Source organism: Carex rostrata, chromosome 4, assembly GCF_964058835.1.
Source record: "Carex rostrata chromosome 4, lpCarRost1.2, whole genome shotgun sequence".
Taxonomy (NCBI): domain Eukaryota; kingdom Viridiplantae; phylum Streptophyta; class Magnoliopsida; order Poales; family Cyperaceae; genus Carex; species Carex rostrata.
In genome coordinates, this window is record NC_135921.1 from 3,924,542 (window position 1) to 3,942,865 (window position 18,324).

At 32.7% G+C, this 18,324-nt stretch overlaps 1 protein-coding gene across 1 annotated transcript; it reads left to right on the top strand.

Moving 5' to 3' along the window:
• Positions 1 to 857: 857 nt before the first annotated feature.
• LOC144552746 (Protein phosphatase 2C family protein) lies at positions 858 to 5,688 on the top strand. Its single transcript, XM_078300742.1, has 9 exons — positions 858 to 1,275; positions 1,678 to 1,849; positions 2,222 to 2,375; positions 2,748 to 2,811; positions 3,158 to 3,265; positions 3,414 to 3,539; positions 4,052 to 4,290; positions 4,594 to 4,799; positions 5,291 to 5,688. The coding sequence occupies exons 1-9, from the start codon at positions 1,099 to 1,101 to the stop codon at positions 5,335 to 5,337; spliced, it is 1,293 nt and encodes a 430-aa protein (XP_078156868.1). The 5' UTR covers positions 858 to 1,098; the 3' UTR covers positions 5,338 to 5,688.
• Positions 5,689 to 18,324: the final 12,636 nt, after the last annotated feature.

The following is an 18,324-nucleotide window of genomic DNA, read 5'->3' on the forward strand; positions in this document are numbered from 1 at the left end:
AATAAGTATAAATAACTAATGCAGATTCTTTAGAACAAAATTTAAATTCTTCCTCTACCGATCTCTAGAATCAATGAAACTTATTTTTGTAAAAAAACAAATTAATAGTACTTATTTTATAAAAATAATTAAAACTGATTCTATTTTAAAAAAAATCACGTTGCTTTAACCAGCAAAGTTGCCATTTTCCTTCCGTCTTATATGCGAAAAACCAGCTGGTAAAGAGCGGCAAAGCGTCAACGGCCCATATCTACATAGTCTAAACATTTCACGGGCTATTGCCTGGGCCCCACTCCAGACTTGTCCAATCCTCGAGTACTTATTCTCTGAGGTAACCGAATATTTGACTTTTAATCATAACCGTTCGATCAGAATCCGGTTCAATTCGGACCTTAGTGGAATGCACGGGGCCATTTAATATTCGCGCAAAGGAAGATTGAACGGTTCAGATTTAAATTCAAAATTTCTGTTACCTCAGGTGGTTGAACTCGTTCCCTGTCCGGTCATTTCCGTGCAGAGCTCTTTTTCCCACTTGAGCTTAAATTATACCCATTTTACGCACAATAATCTGTGGTCCCCACCATATGATTCATTTTTCACTCAGGACAAAATTCGGTCCGATGAGCGTCGGATCAAATTCAGTCCGATACCTGGTCTAAGTGATCTGATCTGCATTAAGATTTGTGTGAACTTGATTCACACACAGTTTGAAGTTTTTAGCACGATTTTATATCCGATCGGACGGTTATGATGTGGCATCAGACCACCTCCGATTCGCTTTCGCTGTCACACCTATACATACCATCCTCCAGCTTAACTGCTAGTGCGAGACACTATACCGTATTTGTAACCATAGTCCCGTACGAGGACCAGAAAGAAGAAAATTGGGCAGACGAAAACTCAAAACACTACAATTCATTACTGAAAGATAAAATCAATCGTTTTCTGGCGAATTTCTCAAGCATTTCCTGAATGCGCGTGGAAGCCACGATTGCGCGTTCTGTTAATGCGATCCATCTCGATTTATTGCGTACTTCGCGTGCTTATTTGAGATTTTGATCTAACGTGGTTGGAGGGGGAAGAGAGAGAGAGAGAGAGATGGCAGTGCCACTGGCAGTTTTGTTAAAGAGAGAACATACAAGCGAGAGGATAGAAAAGCCCGATGTGTTGTACGGTCAGGCGAGTCAGAGCAAGAAAGGGGAAGATTTCACGTTTTTCAAGACCGAGTGTCAAAGAGTACCTGGCGATGGATCGACCACATTCTCAGTTTTTGCGGTATACTTTCTTCCTCTTCATGGATCTTTTTTGTGTTCAATTTCGTTTCTCTGAGATCGAATCTGTAATGATCAGCTGACATGATCGCTGTAGTCTTGTAGTGCCCCAGAGTAGATCGCGAGGAATGAATTGGACGATCGATTATGCTTACTTTTTTGCAACTTAAACTAACGGTTGAAATTAAACATAACTGTTTAAATTGCAACTAAGCCTGTGGACTGGATATTATTTCTCTTTTAATTTTTTGAGCCACATTACTATATTTGGTGATTTAGAGTTTAGACAATTTATAGAATATGCCAAATTTGCTTTAGCAAAGCATTACTCTATTAGTTGATACAAATTCTAGAGTACCAGAACTTAATTTTTAAGGTCAGTAATTGGTGAAATATTTTTCTGTAGCTATTTGATGGGCACAACGGTTCAGAAGCCGCTATATATGCTAAGGAGAATCTTCTAAACAATGTTTTAGGCGCAATGCCGTCTGATTTGAGTCGGGATGATTGGCTGGGGGCTCTTCCAAGGGCTTTGGTTGCCGGCTTTGTCAAAACAGATAAAGATTTTCAAAATCAAGGTATTCATTTAGTAATGCTAGGGGTACTTGATGTAACTGCTATAATACCTAAGAAATTATTGGTGAAAAGATTACCATACTGGCTGCTTTTGTTTGTTTTTTACCTCTCTGGGGCTGTTACTGGTAAGGTAAACCATTTTGGCAGAACTTTAACAATTTATCTTCTTCCAATAAGTACAAATCAAAGAACAAAATTTAGAAAATGTAGAGTTGTAAAATCTCATTTGATCTCTTAGATACCAGTTCCAAGCATATTTCAAATGATTGGCTAGATGCAAAACTATATTCCTGCATCAAGATTCCTTTTTTGTTATCTTAAACATTGTTAAAGGACATTAACTCGAATACCTTTTTCTGTGGTAACTACCTTAGCACATTCATCGGGGACAACTGTAACAATGGTGATAGTAGATGGATGGGTCGTTACGGCAGCATCTGTAGGTGATTCACGGTGCATTCTTGAGTCTGCTGAAGGTTCTATGCACCATCTATCAGCTGATCACCGGCTTGATGTTAACGAAAAGGAGTAAGTTCTCTCTTTGTGTGTGTGCCTGCATGGCACGGGGTGGGGGGTTTGGGGTGGGTGGGGGTGGGTGGGGGGGAACTGGGTTTCCACTGGAGGTCACTTGCATTTGATGCTTGATATATAGTGCAAATTTCTGAAGTAAATTCTAGGATAGTTTCGCTGTCCCAGATATTTGTAAACACAGATGATAATTATCATTGGTATTTACATGTAAGACCTAAAAGATTTTGAAGATATCTATATATCTTCTATACTCAAGATAAATATCATTGGTATTTACATGATTGTCCTTTGTTCCCGTAATTTGATTGTTTTTTTCTTTCTCTGTTCTGTCCAGTTGTTATTAACTATTACAATACTTCAATCGTACAGGGTAGAACGTATTACTGCTAGTGGTGGTGAGGTTGGCAGATTAAATATCGTAGGTGGTGCAGAGGTTTGCTCTCTCTCTCTCTCTCTCTCTTGCTCGCTCGCTCTCTCCCCCCTTTCTCTCTCTCTCCCGCTCTCCCTCTAAACACATATGGTGCAGGCATTTAGTGTCCTTATTTGAGGCCCATTTGGAATTATGTTAATTATAAATCATTATTGTTCTCCTCGTTTGTTTTCCACTTCTGTATAATTGATCTTTTCATAAGGAACGCGTTTCATTTCTTTTAAGAATGGAAATTTTATGTCTGTTAATGAATATTGGGAATTTTTTCTCACCCTGTATTACTTTTTTTTTTCCTGAAAGTGAGTAATATGGTGTAATTTCACAGACTCCCCTTTTCTACTTCTTGCAGATAGGTCCGCTTAGGTGTTGGCCTGGTGGTTTGTGCCTTTCAAGATCTATAGGTGATTTGGATGTTGGTCAATTCATTGTTCCTGTTCCATATGTGAAGCAAGTCAAGGTTTGTGAAGTTACTGCCACGTGATTTCTAGTTTCAAGTTTAAAATACCACTAACGTGAAATTTACTGACCTTTAAATTTGGAAATAGTGTGCAATAATGCACTGGTTTTGTTTCATATCTGAGATTAGTTTGTACATTTTGATGCAGTTATCCAATGCAGGAGGCCGCCTTATAATTGCTAGTGATGGTGTATGGGATGCTTTGACCTTTGACTCTGCTCTTAAGTGCTGCCATGGGTTGCCCGCTGAGTCTGCAGCTAATCAGATTGTGAAGGTAGGTGCATTTGTTTCTTTGTTAATTTGCATTCCTTGCATGATGAACAGTATGATCCGACTGTAGATTTGTATAAGAAAAAACTCTAAAGAAATTACTGTCTCAACTCTCAAGTATGATTTTGTTTAACTTCCCCAAAATGGGTAGTTAGTATGCTAAGATAGTTTAGTTGGGATATTGTAATCAAATAAATGTAGAAGCATAGATACTAGATAATTTGGCTTGATATCATGACAATGCTGGGAAATTAGGTTCTGGTCATTGCTTTTAGTGTAAAATGACAAAATGATAGATGCATAATCCATTTATGTGGTTGGCTTGATTGTTGATCAATGATTCAGAATTACAATAAATGAATCGGCGACATCAAGAATTTCCTGTTTCTATGAGATGCAGGTTGACTCTTCATTTGTGACTCAACATGAAAATGTCAGATTCATGATCCAAAGACTCAATTTGAAAGCAATGGTTTATGCTAAATTTTTACTATTATATTTCTTGTTACTTTTCAGGAAGCCGTACAGGGGAGAGGCCTAAGAGATGACACAACTTGTATTGTCGTAGACATATTGCCTAAGGAGAAAGCGGTCTCCGCTCCAGCTCCGCATCCGAAAAAGCACGGAATGGGAGTCTTGAAAAACATTTTTCATAGGAAACCGTCTGCCAAGTCGATCAATGTGAAACGGGAGCACTCAGAGCCGGATGTTGTAGAGGAAATATTTGAGAATGGATCTGCTGCACTTGCTCATAGGTTCCTTTTTGTTCTTATTTTAGGATCAGTAGGAGCTGTTATAACTATTACCAGTAATGGTATATGCACCACGGTGCCTTTGTTGGCACTGTTCGTTAGATCTGATACAATTTCATAAACCCAAAAATACATTATTCTTTCTGTTTCTTTTTCATTTGTTGTTTGTGTGTTGGGGGGGGGGGGGGGGTGGAAAGAGGTCAGAAATTGTCGGGAAATGTAGATATGTCTAATCACTGGTTTAGAAATTTTTATAACATTGCCTATTATTTCCTTTTTTTCATATTCTTCTGGTGAATAATGTAGGCTAGATACAGGAAATGCAGTCCAAAATATGTTCAAGATATATGCATGTGCAGTTTGCCAACTAGAGATAAAGCCACAGGAGGCCATTTCCTTGCACTCTTGTCCTTCCCAGCCTAGGAAAGTTGTCAGTCCGTGGGATGGCCCATTTCTCTGTCATAGCTGTCAACAAAAGAAGGAAGCAATGGAGGGGAAAAGTTGTTCACAAGGTACGGAACTTGTCTTATAATTCACTTCTTTGTTGCGTTTTAATTTCCTAAAGTCAATTTTTTTTTTTATAAATATGCAAACCTATTTGTCAATTGTCCTCGAGTTTGCTAAGAGTTACAATAAGGGAGAGTATTTTGAGAATTTATTAAAGAAAGAGAACAGGAGGGTTCTAGAGGATGCTTTTTCAATTTTTTTTTCTGTTCTCTTTGGAATTCCATGTTTTTTGGGTTTCATTTTAGGGCCTCCACATGCACTTGGCGCAGAACTTCTAGGGTTTCAGTACCAAAATTAAAGAAATTTTCTGTCTATTTAAATCCTATTTTGGATTTGTAAGCGTGTAAATATATTTTATTTGTGTGTTGCACCTTCATCCAAAAGCCCCACAGTGTCCATGAAATCTTTGTAACTTTCTTTCAAACAGGGGCAGGATTCTGTAACTCATTTGTTGCTCAGCTGAAGTGAAATTTATCTTCTCCTTTTGTTTTTTCAGACTTCTCATCTTCTTCGAAAAGTGCTTCAAGTGATTCTTGGGAGTAAATTAGATCAACAACTTGGCGACAATACAGATTTCTCTTATTTGCAAATCCTGATTTGGGGCTAACTTGAATTCTTTGGCACCCTAATGGTGCATTTGCTTATTAAGGCATCCACAAATGAAGGGCTTCTTTTTTTAGCTAAGATGGTGGTGTACATACGCCATTTGTATAGAGAAAATATTTCGTACCTAGAATTAGGTTTAGGTGGTTTGCAATCTGTTATTATTTTGGTTAATTTTTCTATTTCTTTTTGTTGAACATCGATTAATTTTAAAAGAGTGCTTGTACTTGTCTATAGGGAATTATAGAGATCATTGATTATTGGATTTTTTTTTCCTAGTACCATAATTTATCAAGGTATCATTCATTGAAAGTAAGAGAAATGTGAAATGAGTATATGTATTATAGCTTGTTTTCAGGTCAAAGAAGTACAAATTAGGCATGTGAAATTTCTTTTGACAACGTGATGTTATCTTTCTAGATATATTTTCTTTTACACTATTCTAGTTCAGTTGAAGATCTTTATTTTGAGTAATTGGTGATTATTACCCTTCATATTTGGTTGGTGCTGTTTGTATCAGTAGTTGTGTGGTTTGTATCATGACTGATGAACAAATAGGTTATACTTGCAAGAATGTTTCTAAAGGGGGGCGTAACAGAAATCAATGGTTCGTTTCAATCGTTTGGCGAATGTATGTAATAGTAAAAAAATTAAAAATTAAAAAAAAAAAATGAAATTTTGAATATATTTCAATTCCTCATTATGCTGATCATGTTCAGTTGGAGATGGAAGAATGAAAAACTAAAAAACTGAAAAAGTATATGTAAATGAGTCAATTTTATTTCTTGAAAAAGATTATTTTTTTATTTTATTTTATCATCTCTATAGAATAGCGGGTATGTTTGGTTGGATTGAGAATAAGTTATTTTTGGAATTAGGCTATTCAGAAACCTATTTGATGTTTGGTTGGATTAGAATAGCTAGAATAATGAATCCAAACTTATTGTCTTATAAGAATAGGCTAGTCCTAAGAGTTTTGGGTATGTTGGTTGCAAAATAAGAATAGTTAGAATAGTTAAATTAAAAATAGCTATTGTTTAAATTTTGTAATTCACCAGAAACAATTGACCATTTATTTGTCACATGTCCCATTGCCTCAGCCATTTGGTCCTGGATAGCAAACCATAACTCTTTCCATTTTAATTGTGAGCATATACATGACCTATGGTTATTAGATGCATGGATACCCCTCAAAAATAAACTACTCATTGAACTTGTTAGGGCTGCAACAATCTGGACCATCTGGTTAATTAGGAACAAATTATGCTTTACCGATGTAGTGGTACCAACCTTGTCTACTATTGGTTCCAAAATTATTTCCTTAGCCTCTTATTGGTGTAAATCCAGTGCAGATGATTCTTAGTTTAAGCTCTCTTTAATAATACCTATGGATGTATCTCAACTGTCCCAGGCAGGCCCACTTATAATCCTATCGGAGACAGATACCTCTCAGGAGGAGACCTTCAGCTGGGATTCAGAGGAAGAACCTTTTCTTGGACTAGAGGAATCGGACCTGTCAGATTACCTAAGGGACAGGGCCGAATTTGATGCCCTGGAAGCAGAACATAACTCAAAAGGAAACCAGAACGGGTCTAACTCATCCCTCATCACATCTGATCAATAAATGACCTCCCCTCTCTGTTCACCTGCTTACATGGTCCTGTTTTGTATTTGCCAATTATGTACTGCACTATTTTGTGTTTCATGTTCTACTGTAGTTTCGAACTGTTACAATTGCTGAACTCCTAATATGTAGCATATGGAGTAGTAGCATTAATGAACTTTTAGTGTAGTTTCAGAGTTACAGCTCTGAATTGTAATGAACAATACTTGTTTCTAATGAAACAGGTGAAAATATCTACTTTTTCAAAAAAAAAAAAAAAAAAAACTATTGTTTGTCTTCTTAGAATAGCTATTTTTGATTTGACTATTCTAACTATTCTTATTTTGCAATCAAACAGAGAATTTGACTCGTAGAAAAAATAGAGGAACCTAGTTGTAAAATGCAGGAGTTTTGATTGACCAAACGGTTATAAATTTTTTATAAAGTAATTATAGATATCTCTTTTATAGCTTATATAGGTTGTGTATTGTACTCAAAATAATTTAAAAATTGATTGACATCTATCGGCACTGATCGAACGATTATTAGAGTTAACTATGTTTAATATATAAAATATACACATAATTTTATTTATTTTTCTATATTAAAGCAGGTTATCGAATTAGGCTCTTTTCGCCTACCTTCAATATTTTTCCACTTCAAGACAAAATTTGAACAACAACAAAATTCAATCAATATTCGTACCAATCAACATCTCGTCTATTCAAGTATCTATCATATAAAATAAAAAGAAAAAAAAAATTGGACGAGTAATGGAACAATAATTTGACAAACTAGCTACTAAACCTTACCATAAATGATACATGATATTTAGCGGCATTAACAAACAACATTTTAAAAATAATATTAACTTGTTTGGAAGCCGAGTAATGGAACAATAATTTGACACCATTACTAACTTGTTTGTGGGGGGATATGCATCACAATTGCCAATCTACATTTTGCATATAAAACAGTGTCTATATCTCTTATTTTTATATTATAATTTGTTCAAATGAATACAAACTTTCTAACTACTTTAAAATAGAGGTGATGTTTGACAATGAAGTTCTTTTTTTTTTTTTTTAAATAGATGTAGATAAAGTATTTCAATTTTAATTATTTGACAATATATTGTAAATCAATAAAAAAAGGTTGAAAATAAAATAATTATAAATTTATTGTTGGATATACTAATAATCTATCTTTAATATTTGCTACCAGAGAGCAAAGTTTGAAGGGCTGCATAAATTGACTAGTTGGTGAAATATTATTCAATTATCATAAAAGGTGATAAAATAAAATTTTGTGGGGACCTGGAGGTGAAACCTCCAAATTTCAGAGGTCAAGCTAGGTACTTTGATTGATTCATTTTGTGTCTTTTTCTCAGGCATTGCATCAGGTAAAATTGGCATGGGCAACATGAAGCGTGCGTGTGGAATTATTCAAAAAATTGACATGTTTTTTGTAATTAATTATTATATTTGCGATTGTGATCCATCTCCAGTAGACAATTGTACTCTCCCAAAATGACAAAAAATGTTTATAATTTTTGGATGTGTTCGTAATAATAAATGGGTTGGTTTATCGATCAAATCACTTGGGTTATATTAATATTATATTATGAGTAAGGTTACCATGCTTTGAAAATTAAAGAAATTAAAGAAATTAAAGTGGGTGTTTTAATTTGCGCTCATATTTCTAGTTTTAAAGTTCAAAACATTGATCTGAACCGTTCAAGTTGATATCCATATTAAATTGTGTTTGGAGACCAAATTTCATATTTTTTGGAAATATTTTACTATTTTTTTAGAATTTTTGAAAATCACTGTTTTTGATGGTCCAGGATTTTCTAAAAAACACCGATTTTGAAAAATTCTAAAAAATAGTAAAAAATTTCCAAAAAATATAAAATTTGGTCTCCAAGCACAATTTAATATGTATATCAACTTGAACGGTTTGGATCGACGTTTTGAACATTAAAACCAGAGATATGAGAGCAAATTAAAACACCTACTTTAATTTGCAAAACATGGTAGCCTTACCCTTATATTATTACACTTAGTGAAAATAAGGAGTAGAACTAGGGTGTTCTTAAGTTCACCAAGCTTCTTGGTGAACTCAAGTCTAAAACCCGTCAAATTGGCTTTAAATGACGAATCCGAACCGTTGAAACCCACCCACCGTACGAGTGATGCGTCTACATGTGAAAATTTTAAATATTCGAATTAATTTAGTATAAAGTCAAGCGGTCAAAATTAGAAGGTTAATAAATTAATTTTATTGCATTCATTTTTTGAACGTTTTTTGACCGCTTAACTTTATACTAAATTAATTCAAATGTTTAAAATTTTCACATGTAGACACATCACTTGTAAGGTATGTGAGTTTCAACGGTTCGGATTCATCATTTAAAGTCAATTTGATAGGTTTTAGACTTGAATTCACCACGAGACTCGGTGAACTTAAGAAATAAGCATATTTGTCCAGAGATAATTCAATTTTTCTATTTATTGATATTTATCTTGACTGTTGCTATTTTCTAACAAAAATAATTTCAACGACAACGATTGATCATCATCAAACCCTAGCAAAAAAAAAAAAAAAAATTGCGCATATATATAGCTCTTGAAACGACATAATAATAACAAAATCTATAATAATAATGAGCACACAAATTAGACTTGAGACTTGTAAAATGGCCCTTTCTAATTATATAGCGACTATTTAACCGATTCGTCTCAAGCAAAAGAACCAATCTGCATCTATTAAAAGCAATTTGTCGTTCATTGTTTGTCTCACTTGAAAATGCCACGATGTTTTCAACCAAGTGGGGTCAATTTGGGTTCTAGAATTTTACAGGTAGAATTTTTGACACTGTTTTTAATTTTGTTTTTTGTTTTTTTGACGATGTACCAAATTCACTGTAGATACTAAAGTCACTGTAGATAGGGGTGTTCATTGGGTCCGCTTTAATCGGTTTTGGACCGAACCGAATTAGTTTGGATTAAATGGTTCAGTTTTTTTCGATTTAATGGTTCAGTTCGGTTTGAAAATTTTCAAAACTGAAATAACCGAACCAACCGAACTTTTATATATTATGAATTTGGTCTAAACTATCCCGGTTTATTTCTTAATACCCTGATTTATTTTTTAATCAATTGCTTTAGATACTTCGGTTTATTATAAATCAATTACTTTAAATAAACAAATTAATATATTTTAATTTGAACTGAACAAACCGAAATAAAACTTTGGTTCAGTTGCAATGCTAAATCTGTTCGGTCCGGTTCTATTTTTGAAACCGAATTATAATTTTAATTTGCCTAATTCAGTTCAGTTTCAACCAAACCGAACCAGTAAACACCCCTAACTGTAGATATTTTAATTTTGTTGCTTTTGATAGTATAATATTATAATACAATTTAATATATAAAAGAATACAATTTATTATTGGGGATAAATTTTAATATATTGATTAAATTTATTGGCTATAATGACAACAAATTTTCACTAACCCAGCTGGAATTAAATCTAGACAATTAATTTCTAATTATTTCTCAGGTATGTAAAGCAAGAAAGCAACTAATCGGATTCAAATTCAAAAGTAGTAAGTGGAAAAGGCGAATCAGATCGGGATTTTTTTTTTTTAAAACATACTTTGTATGAATAAAATCTGTAAAATAGTAATTTGTAAAAAAATAAAATACAATAATTAAAAATTAAAGTATTACATTAAATATTGGTTAATTTGAATGAATGAAAAAGTAATCTCAAACTTTTGAATTAAAAAATCAACAGGTTGGCTAAAATTTAAACATAAAACTTAGAAATAAATTTTAAATAAGAAATGGTCCAATATAGTAACCAAACTTCAACTTAACAATTGAATCTCAAATATTGATCCCCATATTGTAAGCTTCTCATTCCCATCTTATTTTTTTCTATCGACAAAACAAAATCCCTTTCATTTCTACTCAATTTTTTGATTTCACTATCTTTTTTAAAGAAACCCAAACGATTCAACAATTTTCAGAACTATGCTCTCAACAGTCAATATGGTGGGACATTTTAATTTTCTAACAACTGTTTTTAAAAATTCAGGGTAAGATATTTGATCACCCCTGATATCTAAGATCTAAGGAATGCGTATCCTTTGCATTAACTCAAAAAAGAATATTTTGAGTTAATGAATTTCAACCGTCTGATTTTAAACAGAGTCAATTCAGCTCCTGCTTATGATATAGAGAGCCTTTTAATATTAAGACGGATCTAATCTGTACAAAATTTTAAAACAGATCGAATGATAAGAATTTATTAACTCAAAAGATTTCCTCTTTGAGTTAATGCAGAGGATACGAATTCAGATCTAAGAAGATATGAATTCATTCGTTTAGAATTCTAGCGATGATTCTACTTGCATAAATTCTTGATGAAACGAAGCCAGTGAGAACGGAGAAAGGACTAGAAGCCAATACGTGGCCGGAGAAGACCGTGTCCACGTGTCGAGGTTGTGTCGAACCGTACAAACAAACGAGCAGCTCATTCGGCCCCGCGCGCGCATGGACATGTTTTGAGGCGCGTCCGCTTCGGTGAGCGTGTCGTGTGAAAAAGGATACCAAGCTTTGTTTTAAAAAAAATTCATTGATCCAATTGCTACAATTCTTATCACCTATTAATATTATGGTCTCAATTTCTTTAGCAAATAATTCAAAATTTAAATCTCAAATGCTACATGCGATGATGGGAACCGTTCATTTTGTTTTATTTTTCATAAGTAATGCATTAATCTCCAATCTAAAAAAAAAATGAAGTTCGTTTTTATATAAGATCAAGCAAAGAAAAATTAACACAACAAATGAATCACAATAAATCTTTATATTTCCAAATTTTGATCTTGTATTAAATTTTAGCTTATTTTTTAAAAAGAAATTGAAGCTCAAACTTTCCTCTTTAATCATCTTAAAGATTCGTGCATAACAATCAACTTTTCTTTTAACACCTTGTTTGGATGGAGAGTAGAGGAAGGGAGGGAATGGAAAGAAAAGAAAACTTTCGGTCGAATCGTGTTTGGTTGACAAATTTATATCGGAGATGAAGGGTACAGGAGGTGAAATGTTTAACCTTTTATCATTGTAATTAATAGAATCGATTTTCCTTCCAATTTGGAGTGTAACGGATGGAAATAAATTTTGTTGCAAATATTTTTAGAAAAAATAACACAAATGTCTAACTCTATATCTTGCCAATATAATTCTCATACAAGTTTTTTATCACAAACCTACAACAGTCATCAAATTTTTTATTAACTTTCTAAATTTTAATCAACCAAATAAAAAATGAGACGAAAAGGAAAGTTAAATTTATTTTCTCTCATTATTAAATATGTTAATTTTCCTTTCTAATCCATTTCATTCCCTTCTATTCTTCACCTCCCCTTCCTTCCTTCCTTCCTTCCTTCCTTCCTTCCTCTACTCTCCATTCAAACAGGGTGTAAAGATAAAGATGTAAGCTATCTTTAAATATCCACACAAGAGACATCTATTCGAATTTATTCCTCTTTTTTATATATACGCTTTCTTTAATATTATATCGAATAATCCATTGAACCCAATCTCTATTTGTTCTCTTCATGAGGTCATTTATCGCATTTTGATTTAGAATAAAGATTTTTTTCTCCATCTTCTATCTTCATTTATCTCTCATCTAACTATTTTTCTATAACTAACTCAAAATCTCTTGTACTGGAGTGCATGCTGCAATTGGAAAAGGAAAAGCAGAGGAAAAATGAGGAATTCATATATTTTTATCGAAGAAGTTGAACTAAATAGCATCACGACAAAGTGAAGAGAAACAGAGAACTCAATTTTTCTTGTGCAATTGTGTTTACAATTCTTTACCAAATATCTCTGGTCTAATCAAGTGGTCCATTCAAAAGAACCGAACCTAGGAAAAGCTTAATTCTTTTGTTTTGCCTTTAAACTTTCTACATCTACACCTTGAATGAAATTCGACTTAATTTATACAAACGCCGAATTGATGGTATAGGTTGATCATGAGGCAAATGTTTGAATTAGTTAAACATAACTCAATATTTTTGTGTAATTTTCTCTTTTGAATGGCTGTAATGGGTTTTGGGTTTGTGGTACAGTTAATTTATGTAATATTGAATTTTTTATGTAATGTTTACATTATAAAGCAATTGATTGACATTCTTTAAATAAAAAAAAAATATACTTTGGTTTGAACCGAACAAATCAAACAAATCGAAATAAAACTTCGGTTCAGTTCGTTTCTGTCGATAGGCTAAAATGGTTCAGTTTGTTTTTATTTTTGAAACCGGAATAAAACTTGATATCAATACTTTTAAATGATATCCATATCCGTATCCAAGCAACATAGTCTACAATGTGAACATTAGTACATAAATACACAGGTATGAATACTTTTCACATTACGTATTAATACAATCAAGCATCAAACAAAACAATTTGTAAAAAAAATTATTAAATTAAGATATTTTTCAACGTAACAATTCATACATCGGTTATAAGTATGAATACTTAAAATATGTTAGATACAAATAGTTGATGCACGAACTATTTACACTTGCATGACGAGATATGATTACTTGCAATACTTGACATCATTCAGTGCCATATGAAAAAAATTGATAGAATTTGTTATATACAAACACTTGATACATAAACTATTCACACTTGCATGACGATGTATAAATACTTCAAATACTTTATATTAATACTTTCAGATATTATCCAGTGGCATATGGGAAAACAATTTAATAGAATCTGTTAGATACATATACTTGATAAATGAACTATTTACACTTACATGACAAGGTATGAATACTTGCATACTTGATATTAGTACTTATAAACGTCATCTGATTTCATAAGAAAAAAAAAACTACTGATAAAATCTTTTAGATAAAACACTTGATACATAAAGTATTAACATTTGCATGACGAGGTATGAATACTTTCAATACTTGAAATTAATACTTTAATACATTATCCAGTGCCATATAGAAATAAAAATAAAAATTTCATTGCTTTCATTAGTTACTAACACTTGACATATTAACTATTTACATTTGCATAACGATGTATAAATACTTGTTATACTTAATATTAATATTTCCAGACGTCATCTAGTGCTATATGGAAAAAATTGATAAAATATGTTAGGTACAAACACTTTAGACATGAATTATTTACACTTGCATTACGAGGTATGAAAATTTGCACGATGAGGTATAAATACTTGTTCCACGAGATATGAATACTTACACCGACGAGGTACGAATACTTGCACGACGGACAACCCGAAAGTATGTCATCATGGATCTCATTTGAAAGAGAAAATTACGTAGAAGACGTCCATGGTTTTAGATTTGCAAATTTCCTCAAAGATCATCAGAAATATTGACGAGATTGAACGGAGAAAAAAAAAACAACTCTAAAAACATGTAAAAAATGTGTGTGTGATGTGTCCAGTTTATTTTTGAAATACTTGGTATCTTAGGTATGAATACTTGATATATTATATATTAAAACTTGGGCGCATAGGTATCCATATTTGCACGTGTCAGTTATAAAATCTATCAATTATTAGGTGGTTCCCCCAAGTAATTAATGAAGTTCAGTTAGTTAACGGCCCACACAAGTAGTTATTGACTGGGCGATGACTAGAGGAAATTGACTCGGGGATAGTTAGTTGATCCCATATATAGATATAAAGAAAATATGACTAATATCAAAACATTTATTTTTGGACTTTGGAACAAATACTTCAATTTTTATAAATTTAAAATTCAAATAGTCAATCCAAACCGTTCAACATATACTCTACATTAAATTGTGCTTGAATACCAAAATTTATATTTTTTTAGAATTTTTTTACTATTTATTAAGTCAGTTTTAAAATCACTGTATTAAATGATCCATAAGTATTTCACTGTTTTTTAAAATCAGCGATTTTAAAACTGGTTTAATAACTAGTAAAAAAGTTTAAAAATATATATATAAAATTTAGTATCCAAGTACATTTTAATTTGTAGATCGCATCTAACAGTTTGGATCGACGATTTGAACTTTAAAAATATAGAAAATGCTTGTTGTAACTTGTTGTAACTTGATCCCTTCTCTCTCTCTATATATATAGAGAGAGAGAGATAGGCTAATGTGATTTCGGTAGCATATGGGCCGAAATACACACGGTCCAAATTTGAAATTTTAAAATTTAAAAAGTCGATCTGAACCATTCATCCTGTTCTCCATATTAATATGTGCTTAGAGACCAAATTTTATATTTTTCTGAATTTTTTTACTATTTATTAAGATGGGTACTAAATTCAATGGTCTGAATTTTACTAGTTTTTGTACCCATCTTAATAAATAGTACAAAAATTTCAAAAAATGTAAAATTTGGTCTCCAAGCACATTTTATTATGTAAAATTTCAAAAAATGTAAAATTTGGTCTGAATTTGACTAGTTTTTTTTACTGTGTGTGTGTGTGATCTGCAAGCACATTTTATTGTGGAGATCATGTTGAACAGTTTGGATCGATGATTTGGACTTTGAAAATGTAAAAAATAATTTTGGTAACTTTATGGTAACTCAAAATTGTGGTAATCGGATTCCTCCCTCTTCTCTTTTTTTTTTTTAAAAAATCTGGCAGTGGCTATGTTAGTTTGTAATAATCTAGAAGTCAATAATACGATAAATTATTATAAAGCTTTGTTCATGAATTGAATGTTTATTTATATATATCATTTTGTTGCCTTGAGTATTATTGAATTTATGGATCATTTCGAGTTCATGACTGAAATTGTGAAACTCCATAATATAGATGATATATACTCTTAAAAAGTCACTGACCAAGGTAATTAACAGGAACACTAATTACCGCGATAAGGTTAGTATGTGGATTAAAAGATATATAGAAGTTAAAACAGTTCTTACTTGATAGAGTATTGCAAGTAATCATACGCTCATGAGTATTGCAAGTAACCGATATGATTATCAAATATAATTTCTCTTGTAATTATCAAATATAATTACTGAACTATTCACACTTGTAATTATACGCTCATGATTATAGAAGTTAAAACAGCTTTAACTCTGTTTACCAACATAACACAGATCCTATTGGGTCACACCATATAGGAGTTAATCGGAGAATCTTATTGTGATTGATTATAAATTGGTTAAATAGTAAGATGGTTATAATTAATTATACATGTTATAATTAAATTATAAATGTTATGTAAAAATAACAAGCAAAAACATTGGTTAATTTATAAGCGTGTGTGACACGTTGTATAAAAGTTAACCGGTTAATTTATAAACGTACACGGTACGTTGTATAAATTACCGAAACAACAACCGCAAAAAATATAATTGTTCAGAATAATTATACGAATATTATTTGTATTCGGGCCGAGGGCATTCGGGTCTTTTCAGATTCGTCCTTATCTGCATGACGTGTCATCGATCCTATCTAGATGACACATCATCGATCTTGTCCACATGTCATCATCCTTATCCATTCAATGGCATATCTTGTAAATAGGCCGAACTTGGAGGGCATTTTGGTCTTTTGGCAACCGACCCTAAACCCTATAAATAGGGGTGGAGGGGTAGAGAGAAAAACCCACTAATTCACGTGTTAATCTGATTACTTCGTTAATTGGAATTCTCTCTTTCTCTGTTTACGGTTTTTCGGATTGGTGAATAGTGTTTTACGAAATTTAGCGGTATTTCAGATTTTGATAATCAGTGAATCTGATTGACCGAAAGTTCAATGAATAGTGTTTTTGCAGAATTTCGCGGTTTATAGTATTTCTGGCAAAAGAAATAAACCGCTCTCTGGTTAGTCCTGGTGGATAACCAATAGAGGTATCACACGTGTGATACTCAGAGTCGATTCCTTCCCTGGTGTAGCTCTAATCGCTCGGTCTGCATTCCAACTGTGATTTGGAAACAAGGTATAAACATGTTATATTTGTTGGGGTTTCGGGGTAACCAAAACCCGTTTAGGTTTAAGCTGCGAAAAGAACGTAAAACAAAAATTTTACTTCTAACTTAAGCCAAGGATTAAACGGGGTATGTCAGGAAACTTTCCAAGGCGGTCCACCTTCAGTATTCCTTTGGCATCAAAACCCAATTTAATCATTTTACAGATCTACTCCATGATTGATTTCTAAAACTTTAATCTACTTAACAATTAAATAGATTAATATAATATATTTATACCTTGTTTCCAAATCACAGTTGGAATGCAGACCGAGCGAGTAGAGCTACATCACAGGAATGATTCTCCTCGGAGCACCAAACGTATGGTGCCTCTATAGGTTATCCACCAGGACTAACCAGAGAGTGGTTTATTTCTTTTGCCAGGAATACTATAAACCGCGGAATTATGCAAAAATACTATTCACAGGAAAAGACGAAAACCCATAAACATGAATTTTCAGCTACTCAGTTTCACAAATAAGCAAAACTGACATACCGCGAAATTCGAGAAAACACTATTCACCGATCCCGTAAATATACTTTACAACAACCCGCAATATTATACGTCAACTACGTATAACTTTCTTTTCTCAACCGAAACACTATTTGGGAGAGAAACCGAGAAAGAGAGAAAATACCGATTCGTTTCGACACGAAACGATACGAGTGAATTAATGGTTTTTCTCTCTACATGCACCCCTCTATTTATAGGCTTTTGAGGAGGTTCGCAAAAGACCGAAATACCCCTCAATATATGCCTATTTACAAGATATGCCATTGAATGGATAAGGATGATGACGTGTCATGTGGATAAGATCGATGACGTGTCATGTGGATAAGGATGATGTGTGAAAAGACCAAAATGCCCTCAGCCCGAATACAAATAATATTCGTATAATTATTCTGAAAAATTATATTTCTTGTGGTTGTTGTTTCGGTAATTTATACAACGTGTCCTGCACATTTATAAATTAGCCGGTTAACTTTTATACAACGTGTCACACACGTTTATAAATTAACCAATGTTTTTGCTTGTTATTTTTACATAACATTTATAATTTAATTATAACACGTATAATTAATTATAACCATCTTACTATTGATCATAACCAATTTATAATCAATCACAATAAGATTCTCCGATTAACTCCTATATGGTGTGACCCAATAGGATCTGTGTTATGTTGGTAAATAGAGTTAAAACTGTTTTAACTTCTATAATCATGAGCGGTATCTGGCAGTATACATCATGACCATCCAATTACACAGATGATGCTGTACAGTAC

Excerpts from the sequence above, each read along its gene's own strand:
- LOC144552746 (XM_078300742.1), top strand. The coding sequence starts at position 1,099 with ATGGCAGTGCCACTGGCAGTTTTGTTAAAGAGAGAACATACAAGCGAG. Across the intron at positions 1,276-1,677 it reads CCACATTCTCAGTTTTTGCG|CTATTTGATGGGCACAACGG; the intron begins GTATACTTTCTT and ends ATTTTTCTGTAG. Across the intron at positions 1,850-2,221 it reads TAAAGATTTTCAAAATCAAG|CACATTCATCGGGGACAACT; the intron begins GTATTCATTTAG and ends TAACTACCTTAG.